The sequence below is a fragment of the Anabrus simplex genome, chromosome 2 (genome assembly GCF_040414725.1).
Source record: "Anabrus simplex isolate iqAnaSimp1 chromosome 2, ASM4041472v1, whole genome shotgun sequence".
Lineage (NCBI taxonomy): Eukaryota > Metazoa > Arthropoda > Insecta > Orthoptera > Tettigoniidae > Anabrus > Anabrus simplex.
Genome location: NC_090266.1, coordinates 1,230,703,751 through 1,230,720,791, shown reverse-complemented (window position 1 = coordinate 1,230,720,791; position 17,041 = coordinate 1,230,703,751). Strand labels below are relative to the sequence as shown.

Below are 17,041 nucleotides of genomic sequence, written 5' to 3'. Positions count from 1 at the left end.
TAACATGACGTATATCGTGAAAATATTCATCATCCTCAATAAGCGCATTTCTTCAAAGCTGTTTGATCAACATTTGCACTACTTCTTTAAAATATACTGAAGTGTTGGTCCACTTCTCTACAAACGCTTCTTGGGAGTCGGCCGAGACGTATTCTAACTGTTCTTGAGCGTTACATTGTGCAGTTTGGTACAATTTTATACAGTATCACCAAACTGCCCACGCACGGACTTATAAGGTTAAGACATATACAAGAAATATCCCGCGGCCCAATAGAGAGAATGCTTCATGTGCATCAACTCTTCAGTCCACGGGACGAAAATCTATTCTAACCATCAGAGATCATTTGAAAACTCTCAAGTAGGGTGGCATTCTAAAACCAGCCTCATAAAAAAGGACAATGCGTACATTACAAAAATATACAAAGTAAAATAACATTCCTGAGATAATTATTATGATGCAACGGAACGGAAGGCCCTTTGGGACCTCATTATGGACCGGTCGCACCTTCCGGTCCGCAGTGCTAGCAGAGGCCATTGATAGGCACACGCAATACGTCACGATAAACGTCCGCCTTCATTCTTCTTGAAGGTATTAGAAAAACATTTATAATATACATACAAACTAAGTATCTTATTACAACAAAGAGATCAATAATTCGATTATCATATGTATTTTCTTTGGAATTACAAAAATACTTGAGTTGAATAATCAAAACAAAACAGAAAAGTAATGGAGCTTCATATATTTCTATATTTAAACTAGGAAAACTAAACTACACAAAAACTAAATCACACCGAAGGAAAGGGGCGGCTTAGTGTGCGGCATGAAAAAGTTTCCAGCCTAGAAGTAAGATGACAGCAGTCCACAAAGAGCCTCGCAGAGGAGCAGGCAGGAGGAGAGAAAGTAGCGAGTTCTGGGCTTTCAGGCTGGGTTCAGCGGGCGGCTTCCTGTTGGGCTCCTGTAACATTAAACAAAATTCTCCCTATGATTTCTATAAATGGCTTTGTCACAAAATGCTTTGGCATTTTATTTACATTATTAAGCTACAGTTGAATCCTGAACGGATTATTTTATATTTATTTATTTATTTATTTATTTATTTATTTATTTATTTATTTATTTATTTATTTATTTATTTATTTATTCATATATATATATATATATTTATTTTTGGGGGCCAATGACCTAGATGTTAGGCCCCTTTAAACAACAAGCATCGTCATCATCATCATTTTTTATTTTTTATTTAGGCCTATGTCCAGTCAGTAACCAAATTTAAGCCAAATTAAAGTTCTTAATTAAGCGATCAGAAACATAGAAGCACTCCCCATGCATTCACCTAGCAAGGGGAAGTGAGGAAATCAGGTGCGTTGCAGGACTTCTATAAACTCTGTGTCGAGCTAGCAGCCCCCAGAAGTCATATGCAATTTTAGTGTTTTGTAAATCGCAATAATGCTTCTAAATTCCTGTATGTTCCATTTTTTAAATCCTTAATTAATAATAATAATAATAATAATAATAATAATAATAATAATAATAATAATAATAATAAATTAATTTTTCTGAAGTATTTTTGTTTACGTACCGCTAATCAAAAAACACATATAGCCATTACAGTTACTGTTTCACACGCCCTCGGATTGCGTCGAGATCTAACCCACAAATGTTGGTCCTGTTCCATCTGAGTATTTTTGATTGAGCTGACTTGGAAAGGTTAAGACAAATGAAAACACGCATGCCACTGACGCAGATGCACGGAAGTTAATGAGGAAAGTGCTTGTCCGTAACTTGTGGTGAGTATTAATTTTCATTTCAGTGAAGGAATGGAGCAGATGTGAAAATGTTTACAAACACAATGAATTCTGCTGTAACGTACACTGCTTTGAACAAACACAAGGAGAAAGACTTGCTTAACTCAATACTTCAAAATATACAAGAAAAATCTAAAATGAAATCATTCGTTGCGATACTTCAGAATATACCATAAGTCACCAATAGATCACGAAATCTAAAATTAAATCATTCGCTGGAATAACTACTTCACTATATGTAAGAAACAAATAATATGGAATTGAAACTCTCACAACACCAACGATCAGATGGCTAAAAGGATATATTTCGCAAGGGCGGGGATCCAAATTATTAGTTTACGTTTCAAATGATAAGCAAGACAATAATGAAGTTCTGTGAATGAACAATGCCCTGATATAGCTATCACTGCGGCTGGGTTCACTTAAATGTTGCAACTAACAGTGTGACGCCGAAAAATTTCTCCTCTACCACGGAATAAATTAAAAGGGGACAAAAAAGATATGTGTACAGTAGTAGAAAGGATATAAAATCAGAAACAAGGGAAAGGAAATGCTCATCTAGAATAGATCAACCCTCACCCTGGGAAACGGAGCCCATAAATTGGAGCTCGCAAGCAGTTCAGGATGTAACAGGCAAGACGCAATGAAGAGGAAGTCATAACGCGATCCCTCCCTTGTCTCTCACACATTAATGGAATACCTCACTTATTACGCCCCTTCTCAGGACAGAACGAGAAGTATAGGAGACATTCGTGGATTAAAGGCAAGCATTTTCTACATACACCGAATATTCCACACAAGTGTAGGACCAGGCATTCACTAAGACATCGATTTCTGTCTCATTCTTGATCCGCCGATGCGTGTTCCTGTACGAAAGTGATCCGATGAAGATTTCCGAGACCCCGAGTTCAAGCACGACCCGAAGAAAGGAGTGCATTACACGGAGATTTATCTATACTTCGCCAATAAAACGGTCCGAGCTTCTACACATTTAGAGCATTAAACGCTTTTGGTAACTTTTCTAACATACGTTTGACGCAGATTCTTCCGTGCAAAAGCCCACTGACTTTATATTTGTCGTACATTATAGGAAATGTGCATATTACATCATTTATGTATTGAATCTACAATACACTGTTATGACAGCAGTGAGGTAGCCCACAGGAGAAAAATTCTACAGTTCATCCCTTTCTTTATTACAGCACGCCTGCATCACTTAAATATCAACGGATTCCCAACAGACACCAAGTTCGCAGCAAGTTAATGTAAGGTGCACCCTTTTTGTGATCAAATGACACGATGATGATGATGATGATATTCAGTGACAAAATGCCCTATTTACTAGTGTGATCTCGTCGTCCTTGACCGAACCGTGGGTCACTGGTGCCGTAACCAAAACTACGAAACGGCACAAACCATGACAAGTTTAAAAGAACAGCCCTTTAACAATATTTAAAATAGATGCTTGCTTGTTGTTTTAAGGGGCCTAACATCGAAGGTCATCGGCCCATTTAAAAAAGAATCACCACTGCATACAGGTTTTAGTTTAATCTCCGGGAGAAAGGCCGTTCTGCACTGAATGAGGTATGGTAGCTTCAGGTGTACGAAAGATTCACGAAACTAACTTCCATATCCATGTGGTCTAAGGTAGGAGAAGGAAAACTCCTAATTTCGTGTGACGGGAGGTGGTGTGGTGTGGTGCTGTATGTGGTGCATGAATTGCAGATATGTTGCGGACAGCACAATGATCCAGTCCCTCAACCCAGCCGGGATTCGAACCCGGAAACCCGCTGACCAGTCACTCGCGAATGCGAATCCTGAATTTCAAAGAATTCATCCAAAGCCATTTTTACTTTTAATGGCTGCCCGGTATATGGTCTGAATTGCTACGTTCACATCTTTCAAGTAACAACATTAGTCGATTAGTCGCTGGCTTTTCTGTTTCCGGCACAGTCGACCTAAACTTACTGCTCCCCGCCGTCTCTTAAGACCGTTAGCTGTGAGAACGGACGTAACATATTATTATAGCTGTCCTGCTCCTTGGCTGAATCGCGGCCTTCGATTCACAGGACTCCGAATTCGATTCCCGGTCGGGTCAGCGATTTTAGCCACATCTCGTTAATATCACTGACTCGGGGACATGGCGTATGTGTTTATCTTCACATGCACTCAAACCAGATTACACTACCAACCAGCACAAAAATATGTAGCAGTGAATCCATGGGGTTTGCGTCAGGAAGGGCATCCTGCCGTAGAACCGCGCCGCATACACATATGCTACAGTGTTCGCATCCGTAACCCATCCGTGTGTCGCGAAAGTAGCAGTATTACTGCTTGCTTGTTTTGCTTGTTGTTTTAAGGGGCCTAACATCGAAGGTCATCGGCCCAGCAGTATTACTATCCTCAAAGTTAGCAATACTGGGAGTAAAGTAAATTGATGCAGCTCTTTTCAAACAATTCCCCCTTCCCAATTCTTATATCTCTGTCAGTACCGGGAATGGAACCCGGGCCTCCGAGGACGGTAGCTATGGAGGCGGACCATTTTTGGGGTGTGACGTTAACAAATTGCTTGAACTGGTAAATTGCAGTTTCTTCCTTCCTAAGGGCACAGAAAAATAAACGGTACGGGTAGTGCGGCTAATTCCACCATACGCAGCCGACAGCTTCCCAGTCCCTGTATCACCGGAATTCTGCTTCGTCGAACAATATTGTTAGAAGTAACCCGTCTTTTGTAAATTCTTTATTTTGGAAAGTAAGAAATGGTTCTCGCCTATTGAGAGCTGCGTTACTGAATTGCGAGAAGTGTCAGTGGGGGGAGTGGATTGTGCTCCACTATCTAAGTGCTCGCAGACATTGATACTTGTGTCCCACAAGGGTAGCAACTGTCGTGTTCAACTCTCACAAATTGGATGTTTGTCTACGGCACACGCTTTATATCCAAGCCCCATGTGAGCACTACGTAAGCAAAATAATTTATTTTCGCTGTAAAAGTCGATTATAGTCGTAAAGCTCCCTGTACGTTCAAGCCGAGCCGGATTCTCTTTTCCGCTCCCCATCGCATTACAATCACTGCCGAGGTAGACGAGCGCGCGCATTTCCGTTCACTGTCTTTGCTGCTGTTATCATCAAAATTATAGCAAGTGCAGTGCAGGCAACAGACTTAGCCGGCGTTTCCGGGCGAGTGGTCACTTTTATGACCTCAGTCTCCATGATTTGTAAGTCTTTCTCCTGGAGACAAAGGCAACGCATTAGCCAAGTTTGTGTCAAGCGATTTCCGCAAATGCCTAGAGTTTTTCAAACGGTATTGACAGGATTGCCGAGAAATCGGAGCCATGATCAAGTATCATGTAGGATAAAAGAGACCATATACGTTCACCAGCGTGGGCTAGGGATTACCATACTAGTATACCGCCCAGTTCTATTCTCGTCTATGCCACCAATTAAAGACTTATCTGAAAGAGTGAAATGGCACAGATAGGTTGAAAGAGAAAATGTCTGAAAACCCGCTCTGTGGTTTAATTCTTCAATTTGAACTTCCAATGATGACCTACCTCTGCCAAATGTCCTCGTGTTTTACTTCCCTTCTCGCCTTCGTCACCACATTTGAACTGTGCAGCTCATTATGACACCCACCAGCGCGTAACAGACAGAGACCAGCTGTACCACAGGTTACAAGACAAAGAATGTAATAATTTTAGTTGTTTTTCCTAATTATACTGTAGTTGTCTGGCTCTCTATTTTATTGTAAACTTCCTTATACTTAAGCGATCTACTGCGGAAAATCTTGAGCCTAAGACACATTAATTATTCCTATTTTTCTCTTTAAAGTATGCTATTTCGTGAATATTCAACTTACCAAATATAATTTCAGAGAGCCACTTCCCCACTGTTCCCTTCCGATAAATAATGCCGAAAGAACATCTGTAGATCACTTACATCATAGAGAGGAAGTTGCTACGGCTCGTACCTTAGTTGTGTTGTCTCGTGTTAGCTCACTGGAACTCACAAGCTCTCAATATCTGGATGGCATAACAGTGAAATGCCAAAATATTATACTTCCACCCCAGGAAGAACCTAAAAGACTTGAGTCAGAGCGAATAGGCCCCTACTTGCGTATTAACGGAACCCTTTTGTAGAGAAAAATCCAGCACTCGGGCAACTCTAATAATCCGTAGCAATTTAGAAAGCGTTAAAACATAAGAACATAAAAGGGCTGCTTAGCAGAGGGTGGGTAGTTCATCCGGAAGGACCTGGGTTCTATTTTCCGAGAAACGATTCTTCCATTTACGATTTACGGAAGTTCCCAGGATTCACTCAGCGTACACCAGATATGAGTACCTGTGATGAAAGGCGGCCAGTCCACACTCCCACTTCTCCGCTTGTATTGGCAGACTGAAACACATAAAAGCCTTGTGCACTACTGTAGGTTTCAATATTGAAGTCCTCCTTAGCACAGAACTCAGGTCAAGAAACCACGCTACCGCATGAGCAATGCCTGTTGCGCTACGATGCCGGGTGATGGGAAACCCTAGACGTTCCAGAGAAATAATTTCGAAAATATCCCACTCCATTATCTTAGAAATCCTCTTAGCAGACTTGTGCATCGGAAGAAGAGTCGTGGAGGAAGGGGTGGAGCAGAGGGATGTAAAAGACAAGAATAAGAAGAAAATAACAAGAAAGTAGTGATACGCGTGAATGTAAGAGGGAAGAAGCGCCCACGATACGAGCGGACAAACAATAGAGAAACAGGGGAGATCACGGGATAAAGTATAAGGGGATCCACCGTACCTACAAATGTAGAAAAAGTCCTGAAGCGCATGATTGGGGTTTCGTTCCTCTGAGACCTGCCGTCATCGTTACTTTAAATATGATACAGTGCTGAATACGGAACGTCCTCCCCTTCTTCGTTCTTTATCTAAAATGAGGATTGTTTGATTAACGAGTTTCCTTGCTTCCCTTCAGCCACATCAGATAGAAGACGTGGCGATGAAGTGTAACAATCCTTCACAAGCATTATCTCAACCATGACTTCATGGAGTTTCTCTTTAGTCTATGAAAAAAATCAACGAAAATGTTGTAGTGTCAGGGAGGTCATTGCAAACATTGGACATGGTGGACAGAACCAGGATGTTATTCAGTCGTTACCCTTATACAAAGTAAAGCCATTTCTGCCATGAGGGCCCTTGGAGAATTGCGCTTTATTGCTGATAATAAAAAATACGGGATGATGGAGAATCGACACGATATTTTCGGTAGTTCCAATCATGAAAACTAACGACAATAGTCTGAGGCCAGACAAACTTTTCATCTGACCTGCAGTGCACCGACCAGCCATACTTTTCTTTTAAATTTGCTCCACGTCGCACCGATAGAAGCTCACCTTGCGAGGTGACGTACTTCCCAGTAAAACGCCAACAGGTGTGACGTGCAGAATGTTATATATTTTGAGCCAGGTGCCTTTGAATTTCCTCCATCGAGCGAGTTGGCCGTGAGGTTACGGGCGCGCCGCTGTGAGCTTGCATTCGGGGGATAATGGGTTCGAATCCCACTGTCGGCAGCCCTGAAGGTGGTTTTCCGTGGTTTCCCATTTTCATACCAGGCAAATGCCGGGGCAGTACCTTATTTAAGACCACGGTCAATTTCTTCCCACTCGCAGCCGTTTCCTATCCCATCGTCGCCATATGACCTATCCTTGTCGGTGCGACGAAAAGCAACTTGTATAGGAAAAACGAGAATTTCCTTCTAACGACTATGCAACTCGCCCAACACGTTCGTCGTTCAATTTGTCGAAGATGACAGGAGAATTACTGTAAGAAGAGACGACTAATAAGGAAGGAACACATTAACCCTTCGCTCTGTTGAACACGCCATACTGGTGCACTAGCCTCAATATCTTGTCGTTACCTAGAATCACTCCGGATCACGTAGAAACTGAAAAAAAGGCAGCGGAATACACAGCATTAAGCAATATTATCCGGGTTTTACGAATTATTTAATGCATTAACGATACGACTTAAATTGTCAACACGTTATAAACGTCCTGAGCAGTTAATAGAAAACCGAGGCATAGATACGCTCGTGGCAAAACGAGAGGGTAAGCAGCACCAATAGTTCTAGTACCCACTACCACGCTACTAGACAGTCATAAATGAATGGATGAAAACCATAACGGTATAAGTAGCATTTTGTTCATTCAGAGAAAAAGGCATTTAAACATCTTAACACTCATATAAAGCATGCTATTTGTAGTTATACCACCCATCACTAGAGCGCAGAATATTACCGCTATCACTTGTATCTCTTTGCTGGTGAAAATATACATCCTCCCGGAGTTACATCCTGCACTTAACTCATTTTTTTAATGTCACTTATACCGTTATGGTTTTCATCCATTCAAATATGAAGGTAAGAGGTGAACATAAAGGAGTAGTCCAATATCTAGATAATTTACCTGGATGACATTCAGAGTTTACTGGCGTTAAAACGTATATGTTTAACCATGCCACCAATACGCGTGAGAATCAGAGCTACAAATTAATAAAGTAACAAGCTTTCACTTGCGATACGCTCAGAATAAGGACATCAGTGTTATTAAAAGAGGCCTCCTTCTACCCGCCCTACTGGAGCAAAATTAATGCATTGAGTGTCGTTCCCCCCATTTGGCCGGCCGAGGTCTTGAGGACACAATAAGTCAATTGAGGGTGACTTGATGGTTGGTCGCGGCTGATCGGACGGGCTACGCTAGAGAAAGACAATACCGCTAGGAGGGAGAAAACACTCCGTCTGTCATCGTTCGCTGTTAAAAACAATCATGTGCTACCATCTCACGGGAGCCACCCAGAACTAATCCGAGAGAGCAGATTGGCTTACAGTTAATGTGATTGGATTGCCACAAGATCTTCTTTTGTGAAAACTGTTGGCAGCTAGTCTGCTCAACAGCAGCGAGGAGAATTCCCTACGGGTCTTTTAAAATGGCCAGTTCCATTATGGCTTACAGGCTCGACATGAAAGTAAGTAGAAAAAACATACTTAACATTATATAATTTGATGTCAGGACGCCTTGACTCTAATGCAACGCGGTGTATCGAGTTCTATGGTTCCCTAAAACACATAGCAGCTGTAAACATGAATTAACAAAGAGGATGACAACAAAAGCAAAGAATATCGTTTGTTTAAAGACAAGAATCGGCAGCATCAGTCCTGTGACAGTCCAATAACTATTTTACGGAGCTATTATGTCTGTCGATAATAATAATGTAATTTGATTTATGCCCGCCTCTGTGGTGTAGTAGTTAGTGTGATTAGCTGCCACCCCCGGAGGCCCGGGATCGATTTCCGACTCTACCACGGAATTTGAAAAATGGTACGAGGACTGGAAAGAGGCCCATTCAGCCTCGGTAAGTCAAATGAGTAGACGGGAATTCAGCCATCCTCCAAGTGTTTTTCCGTGGTTTCCCATTTCTTTTCCAGACAAATGCCGGGATGGCACCTAACTTAAGGCCACGGCTGCTTCCTTCGCTCTTCCTCGCTTATTCTTCCAATCTTCCATCTTTCCTAAGCATAGCAGCTGAGGCTGCCTGGACGAGGTACTGATCCTCCTGCCTAGTTGTATCCCTGACAAAGTATTTCACGCTTCAGGACACTGACCTGAGGCCGTAGAAGTGGGATCCCTCACTGAGTCCAACGGAAAAACCAATCTTGAACGGTAAACGTGTTAAGTAAGTAATTTGATTTCTGGACTCTTCTACAATACATTTGCAAACATTCGGTAAAATATACAATCTTTGGAGTTATGCGCTTATCTACTGATGAAGTTGTTACATTATATCATAATTAGGATGTTTCACCCTTCTTTTTTATTTACAACCTTGCTCATTAAGACTTCTACAATTAAATTTGTATTATAACGTCCGCCTCCATAGTGTAATGGTTACCGTCACGAACCTCTGGGGCCCGGGTTCGATTCCTGCTACAGCCAGATATTTAAAATTGGCAGGAGGGCTGTGGTTAAAATGGTACAAGCAGCTTTTCTCACTCGGAAGAGTGCCTAATCAGAACTCCAGAACTACGGGACGAGGACACGAAGATTTTATTTTATAATAATAATAATAATAATAATAATAATAATAATAATAATAATACAGTAACTAATAATAAATCAACAGAGAAACCTAAAAAAGAAAAATGATAAGGAATGGTCAGAAACACACAAGAAGTAACATGGCGAATTCATGAAGAGTTTTCGTGAGGATAAGAAGGCGAAAGCCATCCAACCAACTAATAAGTTACAACACGCTCTTTGAATAGGCAATAATACACTCAAGTTAATAAAAGCGAGAACACCATGAAAGACTAGAGACAAGAAGTTTGAACACCGTAAGCCAGTATTTATACAGAGTACTCGAATTTTAAGGTCGGTAGGCAGAGTAGGAAGCTCGTGATCATAGCCACGGAATCTCGAACTACACGAACGTTGAAGTGCTGAGATTCGAACTACGATCAGCTTGGTGAGATCATCAACCACACCCCCTGTCAAGCCATGGCCGCGCACAACGTCGAGTTTAAGACTTCTTCCTGCCAGGAGACTTGTCACATCATTGCAGAAGGGAAGACGCAGCTAATTCATGGTATGAAGTCGCCTTACTCTCTTGCCTTAAATTCATATCTACCACAATAACTATCCCATATAGCTATAGAGAATATGACGAAACTAGAAGGAGTTCAACGCCGAGCAGGACGACTAATTGAGCCAGGTCACTGCCCCCATAACAGTTTTCTGTAAACAAATAGATAGGTAATGCCTTCCTGAGAAAATACCTCGAAGGGAACATTCACATCAACCCTTTCAACCGCTTACAAATAACTACCGTTCCTCTCAAAGAGATCGAGGTGTATCCCTCTTCCCTCCACTTGCAAGAACAGCTTCTTATCAAAGTGGCTTCTTTGTTCGTTCTACTCGGCTATGGTATGAACCACCTCTACAGACAAAAAAAGTTTCTATCGAAAAATATTGTAAAGAAGTAAAAACAATTTATTTTTAATTAAACCTTCTGTACATAACGTAATTGTCTACTTGTGTGAATGTTCAGTCTGCGTGTGTTGACGGATGAAAGAGTGTGATACTGTATGTAGGTATGAATGAGCTGCCCTAGCTTGAAGTATATGTGGAGCTTCACGTGTGTGTAAGTAGAATTACTTCATTGTTGAATAGTATGCAAATACGGTAGTTGTATATAGGCCTAAGCACATTCTGTAGCATATAACTGAAATGTTTTAATATTGGAATTTTAAGTGAGGATACAGGCACCTTCGCGTATGTGGAGCTACGCCCTTTCTCCATTATTTTGAAGATTACATAACCCGCTAATTACGAAAAATAAACAAATAATTTAAAATGAATGTCTCATTAAAAAACGTTATATTAAAAGCCGTATTTCCATAAGGAATGTGGAAGGCGCCATTTGTTAGCAATCTGCTTAACTAACATGCACGACAGCTGTCCATGTTTACATTGTTTAAAGAATGTAGAAAGTGCCAACTATGTACAGTCTGTCTAACTATAGTCCACTTCACAATGGAAGTGTACTGTGACACAGTTATTAGACATCATTTTGAAGATTATGTTCGCATGGCAGCTGTTGGTTGGAACTGTTTACTTCTTTACGCAAGTGTAATCTATCACGTAGATTCTGATTTAAATCAAATAAACGCCGTATACTTTTATTACCCTTAACCTCAATAACATTGATCTGCCAATTTATTCCACAGTGTCAAGGGGGAACAACAGGCAGACCTCCAACCAGAGGACATTCCACACCATCGGAACGTGTCATATCGCAGAAGAAAGACAACTTCGACTTCAGAATGGTAGAAAAGCTTAGCGCAATCGCAGACAAGACGGATTCAATGCTCAACGACAACATTTAGTGCAAGATAACACAATTGTGTCATCAACTCACCTACTTCACCTCCATCGAAACATCAAACTTCCAAAAAACGTATTGTTCTGTCCGTCTTTTTCCTACAGACAATGAAGTGCAAACACATGGACAAAAAGTACGTACATTGCTCTGCACGGTTGTTTTCCGGGGAGTTCAGTGACCATTCAGCTACAATGTGTTGCCACACGGGAAACGTTAATATAGAGCCCATTAAAGTTCGTGAAGAGCTTCAAAACCTCACAGAGCAGAATGATTACTATACTAAGAAAACATCTACAAAATATTAGACAATTTATCAATCCTCTGGCATTTGCTTCAGTTTAGATTAACTCGGTTGACATTCCTGGTATTGCCTTAAATTCCATTGGCAGGTGCATCATACGGTAGGAAGTTTGCAGCCTCCTGCAAGCGTTGCACCAACCTACACGCTGGCCTCAACACTGTAGATTTTGATACTGCATTAAAATATCCTATAGAGAATGAAGCCAATAGAAACTGTTGCAAAGAAATAACGGTTACATTGCAAGTAATGCTTGATAGACATAATCCTCATGCACAGTTTTTAAATATATAAACGATATAGCTGACACTATAACTGATTTTAAATTACAATTCACTACTAGCAATGCATTTCATCCTCGAAGATCCAGTGCGCCTACAGTGAGATGGCTGCTGCTTTTGTCATTAATGACGGAACACCACCGGGCTATGTTGATTTTGTCATCTGTTCTAAACGAACTGGTGCACTTAGTAAAATATCTTAGTGGAACCCCCATTCTGGCCGAATGTAGTATACACTGCTTTTCGCATGTGGTGATTCCGGATGGACTTTAGGCACGCCGTATTTTCAAGTTCATACTACTGCATTGAGAACATTCACAACTCTGTTACAGTACTATTGCTGTCGTTTAGCACTTAGAAATGGTTTCAGTATCCTTAATGCTTCAGGTAAATTATTTCAAAAAGACATCGTTGACAGTTATGTCAAAGTAGAAGGTGCCAGTTTGGCATTCGTTCGATCGAATCAACATTAACTCAGAGCTGATAGTTAGAATTCATAAGTTGACTCAAAATATGAGGACAAATGATGATCCCGTTTTCACTGAATGGTTACTTAAATTGGATAATGGTGATTTGGAATTTCAAACAGATCACTACGATTAATCAATCAAAATTCCGAAACATTGTTAGTGTAATTACGATAGTATTATTAACACCGCATCCAATGCAACAGAAATCAATAAACAAAATATTTTTCAATTCTATTCAACGTCGATTTTATCTCCAAAAACGATCATTGTACAACAATTAATGAATATGTTATTTCCAACTTGTTACCTGGAGAGGAAAAGGCCTGATTCTGTCCAACATTCAGTCCGTGCGGTTTACCACCTCATAAGCTACATTTAAACGCAAATCATAGATTAATTCAGGGTGGTACATCATTAACCTCACACCTTCTGATCCAACCATGCCTTTCCAAACGATAAGAAAACAATTCCCTATAAAAGTAACCTTCGCTATGAACATTAGACTAATAAATCACAAGGTCAGACGTTTCAAAGGACAGGATTATATTTACCAGAACCTGTTTCTTTCCCATGGACAGTTATACGTGGCTTTTTCAAGAGTTCGTAGATTCAGTGATACTTTTTGTTTTGTTTTGCTAGGGGCTTTACGTCGCACCGACACAGATAGGTCTTACGGCGACGATGGGATAGGAAAGGCCTAGGAGTTGGAAGGAAGCGGCCGTGGCCTTAATTAAGGTACAGCCCCAGCATTTGCCTGGTGTGAAAATGGGAAACCACGGAAAACCATATTCAGGGCTGCCGACAGTGGAATTCGAACCTACTATCTCCCGGATGCAAGCTCTAACCGCACGGCCAACTCGCCCGGTATTCAGTGATACTGATGTTTGTGAACACATAGGCGAAAAAGTAAACAATGATCGCATTATAACTACTAAATTAAACATATTTTATATATATAATTGTACCGGTTGGTACACCTATACGCCGCACATTTGAATTTTCCGCCTTAAAGTACTCCTCTACAGCTGAAACTCTGAACTTTAAAACCGAATTAATTCAACCGTTTATCAGAAGATGTCACTGTGTTAATTTTGAATTGTTTTGTTTACTAATTATCAACAAGTGTGGACATTCTCTCACAGATGTCTCTATCAAAAACTATGATCATGCACCCTGGTGCGAAGTGAAGGAACTTTTCTTGAAGATATTTTGTATTTATAAGTTTGTTGTTTACTAAATATTGTTCTTTCATTTGTGGGTTGGCAATATAAATCTTTCTTTCCGCCAGTTTTGAAATTAGTCAATCGTAAATTTCTGTCATTAATTTTCCGCCAATGGCGTTGATGTGTTTATTAAATGTTGATGTGTAACTGTAAGCTACCCAATAAACGACTGTGGGTGTGTCTTAATCATTCATGAAAGGTCTCGAATCTTCCCCGAGAGTATAAAAACTGCTGATTTTCCTGGCTCTCCACCACTCGTACAACATCTAGCTTAGTGTATGGAAGTATAGCAGGAGGCGGGAAGCGCCTCTTTCATCCGCCAGCAGCTCTTCTACGAGGTAATGGCCTTTTAACATCTTTATTTCTTGCTAGCTCAGCAGTTTAGCCCTCGGGGAAGGTCTGAAACTTTTTCAATGTAACCTACCTTTCGAAAAATGTAACTTAGTGCCGGCTTATGTAAAAGTTTCTTATTATTTAACTGTAAATCGGGGATAGAGAGTGCTTTGCCGTCTCCAGCTCCCCTTCATTTTGAGTTGAGGTGACTACGTTTTCATAACCGATTTTCTACTCTTAATGTATTAAAATTTTCTTATACGAGTCACCTCCCTAGTTTGGGTATAGCCCCTGTATCATCGGCCTAGTGCCCCTTAGGTTTTATAAAGTTTCATGTAGGAGTGCAAGCAACGCCTCCGTTCATCTTGGTATTTTGGGCCATTTAATTAACCTATTATTCTTCTTTTAAGGCACTGTAGGCTGGGTACGAGATACCCCTGTTTAATTCTTGTAAGTTATGTCTTGTTGGCAAGTTTTTGTAAAGTCTGGTATTGCCTTTAATAGGCTTGAAAAGTTCAAAGCGGGTTAGCTCTTTCTTGTGTTTGAAGAGTGCCTCTGGGAGGCTTGAGGGTAAAAGTTGGGAGTAAGTGCTCCTTGAATGAAGGGGTTTTCTTCCCTTTGAATAAATGAGTGTACCTTGGTAATGTTGGGCTAGTAGCTCAAGGGTTGTGTAACTGAGGCTCGAAGCCAGAACTTGTAAAGACCTCGAAACGTGTGCTTTCGTTCGTAAAGTTATCAGTGTACCTGTGTTTTTTATTGTTATTTCACCTAGTGAAAATTTGTTAAATCTTGTTGTCTATTGAAAATATAACCTTTATTGAAATTTTAATTCATCTTTCGGACTTGTAGTTAGACCCATTCCAGCCCGCACCATCTTTCACCTCTGCATTCCATGGATAACTCCGTAACAATAATTATAACAACTTTTTAGAATGAGACTGGTATTTATTAACACACTTCAAAATAAAATACCTTTCATTAATAAATATTTGCGATTAATTATTTTCACATATTACCATTCGGTGATTGATCACGATACTGTGCGAAATATTCGCACGGGTCAGCTAATAATAATAATAATAATAATAATAATAATAATTGCCAGCTATTGGTCAACAGTCCAGTCACATCCTAGAGAGCCATATACGAGCCATCTGCTATTGGTCAACAGTCGATCTGGCACGTGGTCCAGCTTAACGTTTGAGTCGCCGGTCGATAACGAGGAATTTGCGAGAACTGTAATTCTACGATCTCCTCATTACTGTCAGCCAGTCGTTATTGACTAACTTTACAGCTGTCTTCATGACACTAACCTGAAGACAAGTAGCCAATGAGAAAGCTTGAGGATATCTAGATTACACTTAACATAGTTTACGCCTGACGACCAGCTATCTTAAGTGACATTTTACTAACTTCACAGGAGAGTATACGGAAGCTGCATAAGTTATTATCTATAAGGCAAGTCGAATCAACAGTTCTGAACATGGTAAACTAACGTAAGAACTATTACGATAAGGAGTGCGGCGGACAGCACAAGGATGAACTGTTATATGATTATTTACCATTGTTTATCGCTTGCACATACGATAGTATAGCTTGTCTTCATTCCTGCGAAGCGTACAACAGTTTACCCATAAGAAGACACGACCAAAACAACTAACATACGATAAAAACCCTCAAAATTGTCATTCTTGCATTTACGATAGTTTACCTCTGACTTAAGATATAAAACACACACAGTCCTGGAAACTGAAGGTAAGAACTCTGGTTTTTTTCTACCAAAACTTATTTTAGTTCGATTTAATATATGAAATAACTGAATGATACCTATATCGGTAAGAAAAACAAGCATAAAGATATAAGGGAGTGTTAAGGGTATACGTGCAGATATTTTGCTAGTCGGTAAAGAAAGGTACAACTCACAACATATAATATGTACGTTTTACCTTGTCCTATTACTTTCCCTATAAACGAGCCAAATATTTCAGGACCTAATGTGTTTTGAATTGCCGTAGTAGGAAACGCTGGTTATGTCATACTGAGTCGCGCGTTCAACTACAGTAGCAGAGTATAGGAGTTGTTGAACCTGTTTGCTACCGTAGGTCAACGCATGTTAGCTGGGGATAAGGGGCGACAGGCCACGTGCGAGACGAGGTCATGCTGTACTCGTAAGCCGGTCTAGCTTTCGTAATAATAATAATAATAATAATAATAATAATAATAATAATAATAATAATAATAATAATAATAATGTTGTTGTTGTTGTTTGAATCATCAGTCCATGGACCGGTTTGATGCAGCTCTCCATGCCACCCTATCCTGCGAACCTTTTCATTTCTGCGTAACTACTGCATCCTACATCTCCTCTAATCTGCTTGTCATATTCATACCTTGGTCTATCCCTACCGTTCTTACCACCTACACTTCCTTCAAAAACCAACTGAACAAGTCCTGGGTGTCTTAAGATGTGTCCTATCATTCTATCTCTTCTTCTCGTCAAATTTAGCCAAATCGATCTCTCTCTCGACAATTCGATCCAGTATCTCTTCATTTGTGATTCGATCTATCCATCCCACCTTCAGCATTCTTCTGTAACACCACATTTCAAAAGCTTCTATTCTCTTTCTTTCTGAGCTAGTTATCGTCCATGTTTCACTTCCATACAACGCCACGCTCCACATGAAAGTCTTCAAAAACATCT

General features: G+C 40.4%; 1 protein-coding gene across 1 annotated transcript in view; it reads right to left on the bottom strand.

Annotated features, from left to right (window-relative positions):
* Nucleotides 1–527: 527 nt before the first annotated feature.
* The window catches only part of LOC136863417 (uncharacterized), a 61,143-nt gene continuing 44,629 nt past the window's right edge, over nt 528–17,041 (bottom strand). The window contains exon 3 of the mRNA XM_067139827.2: nt 528–959. Coding sequence (XP_066995928.1) covers nt 813–959 — 147 coding nt within the window. The 3' untranslated portion in view covers nt 528–812. The remainder of the gene's footprint in view (nt 960–17,041) is intronic.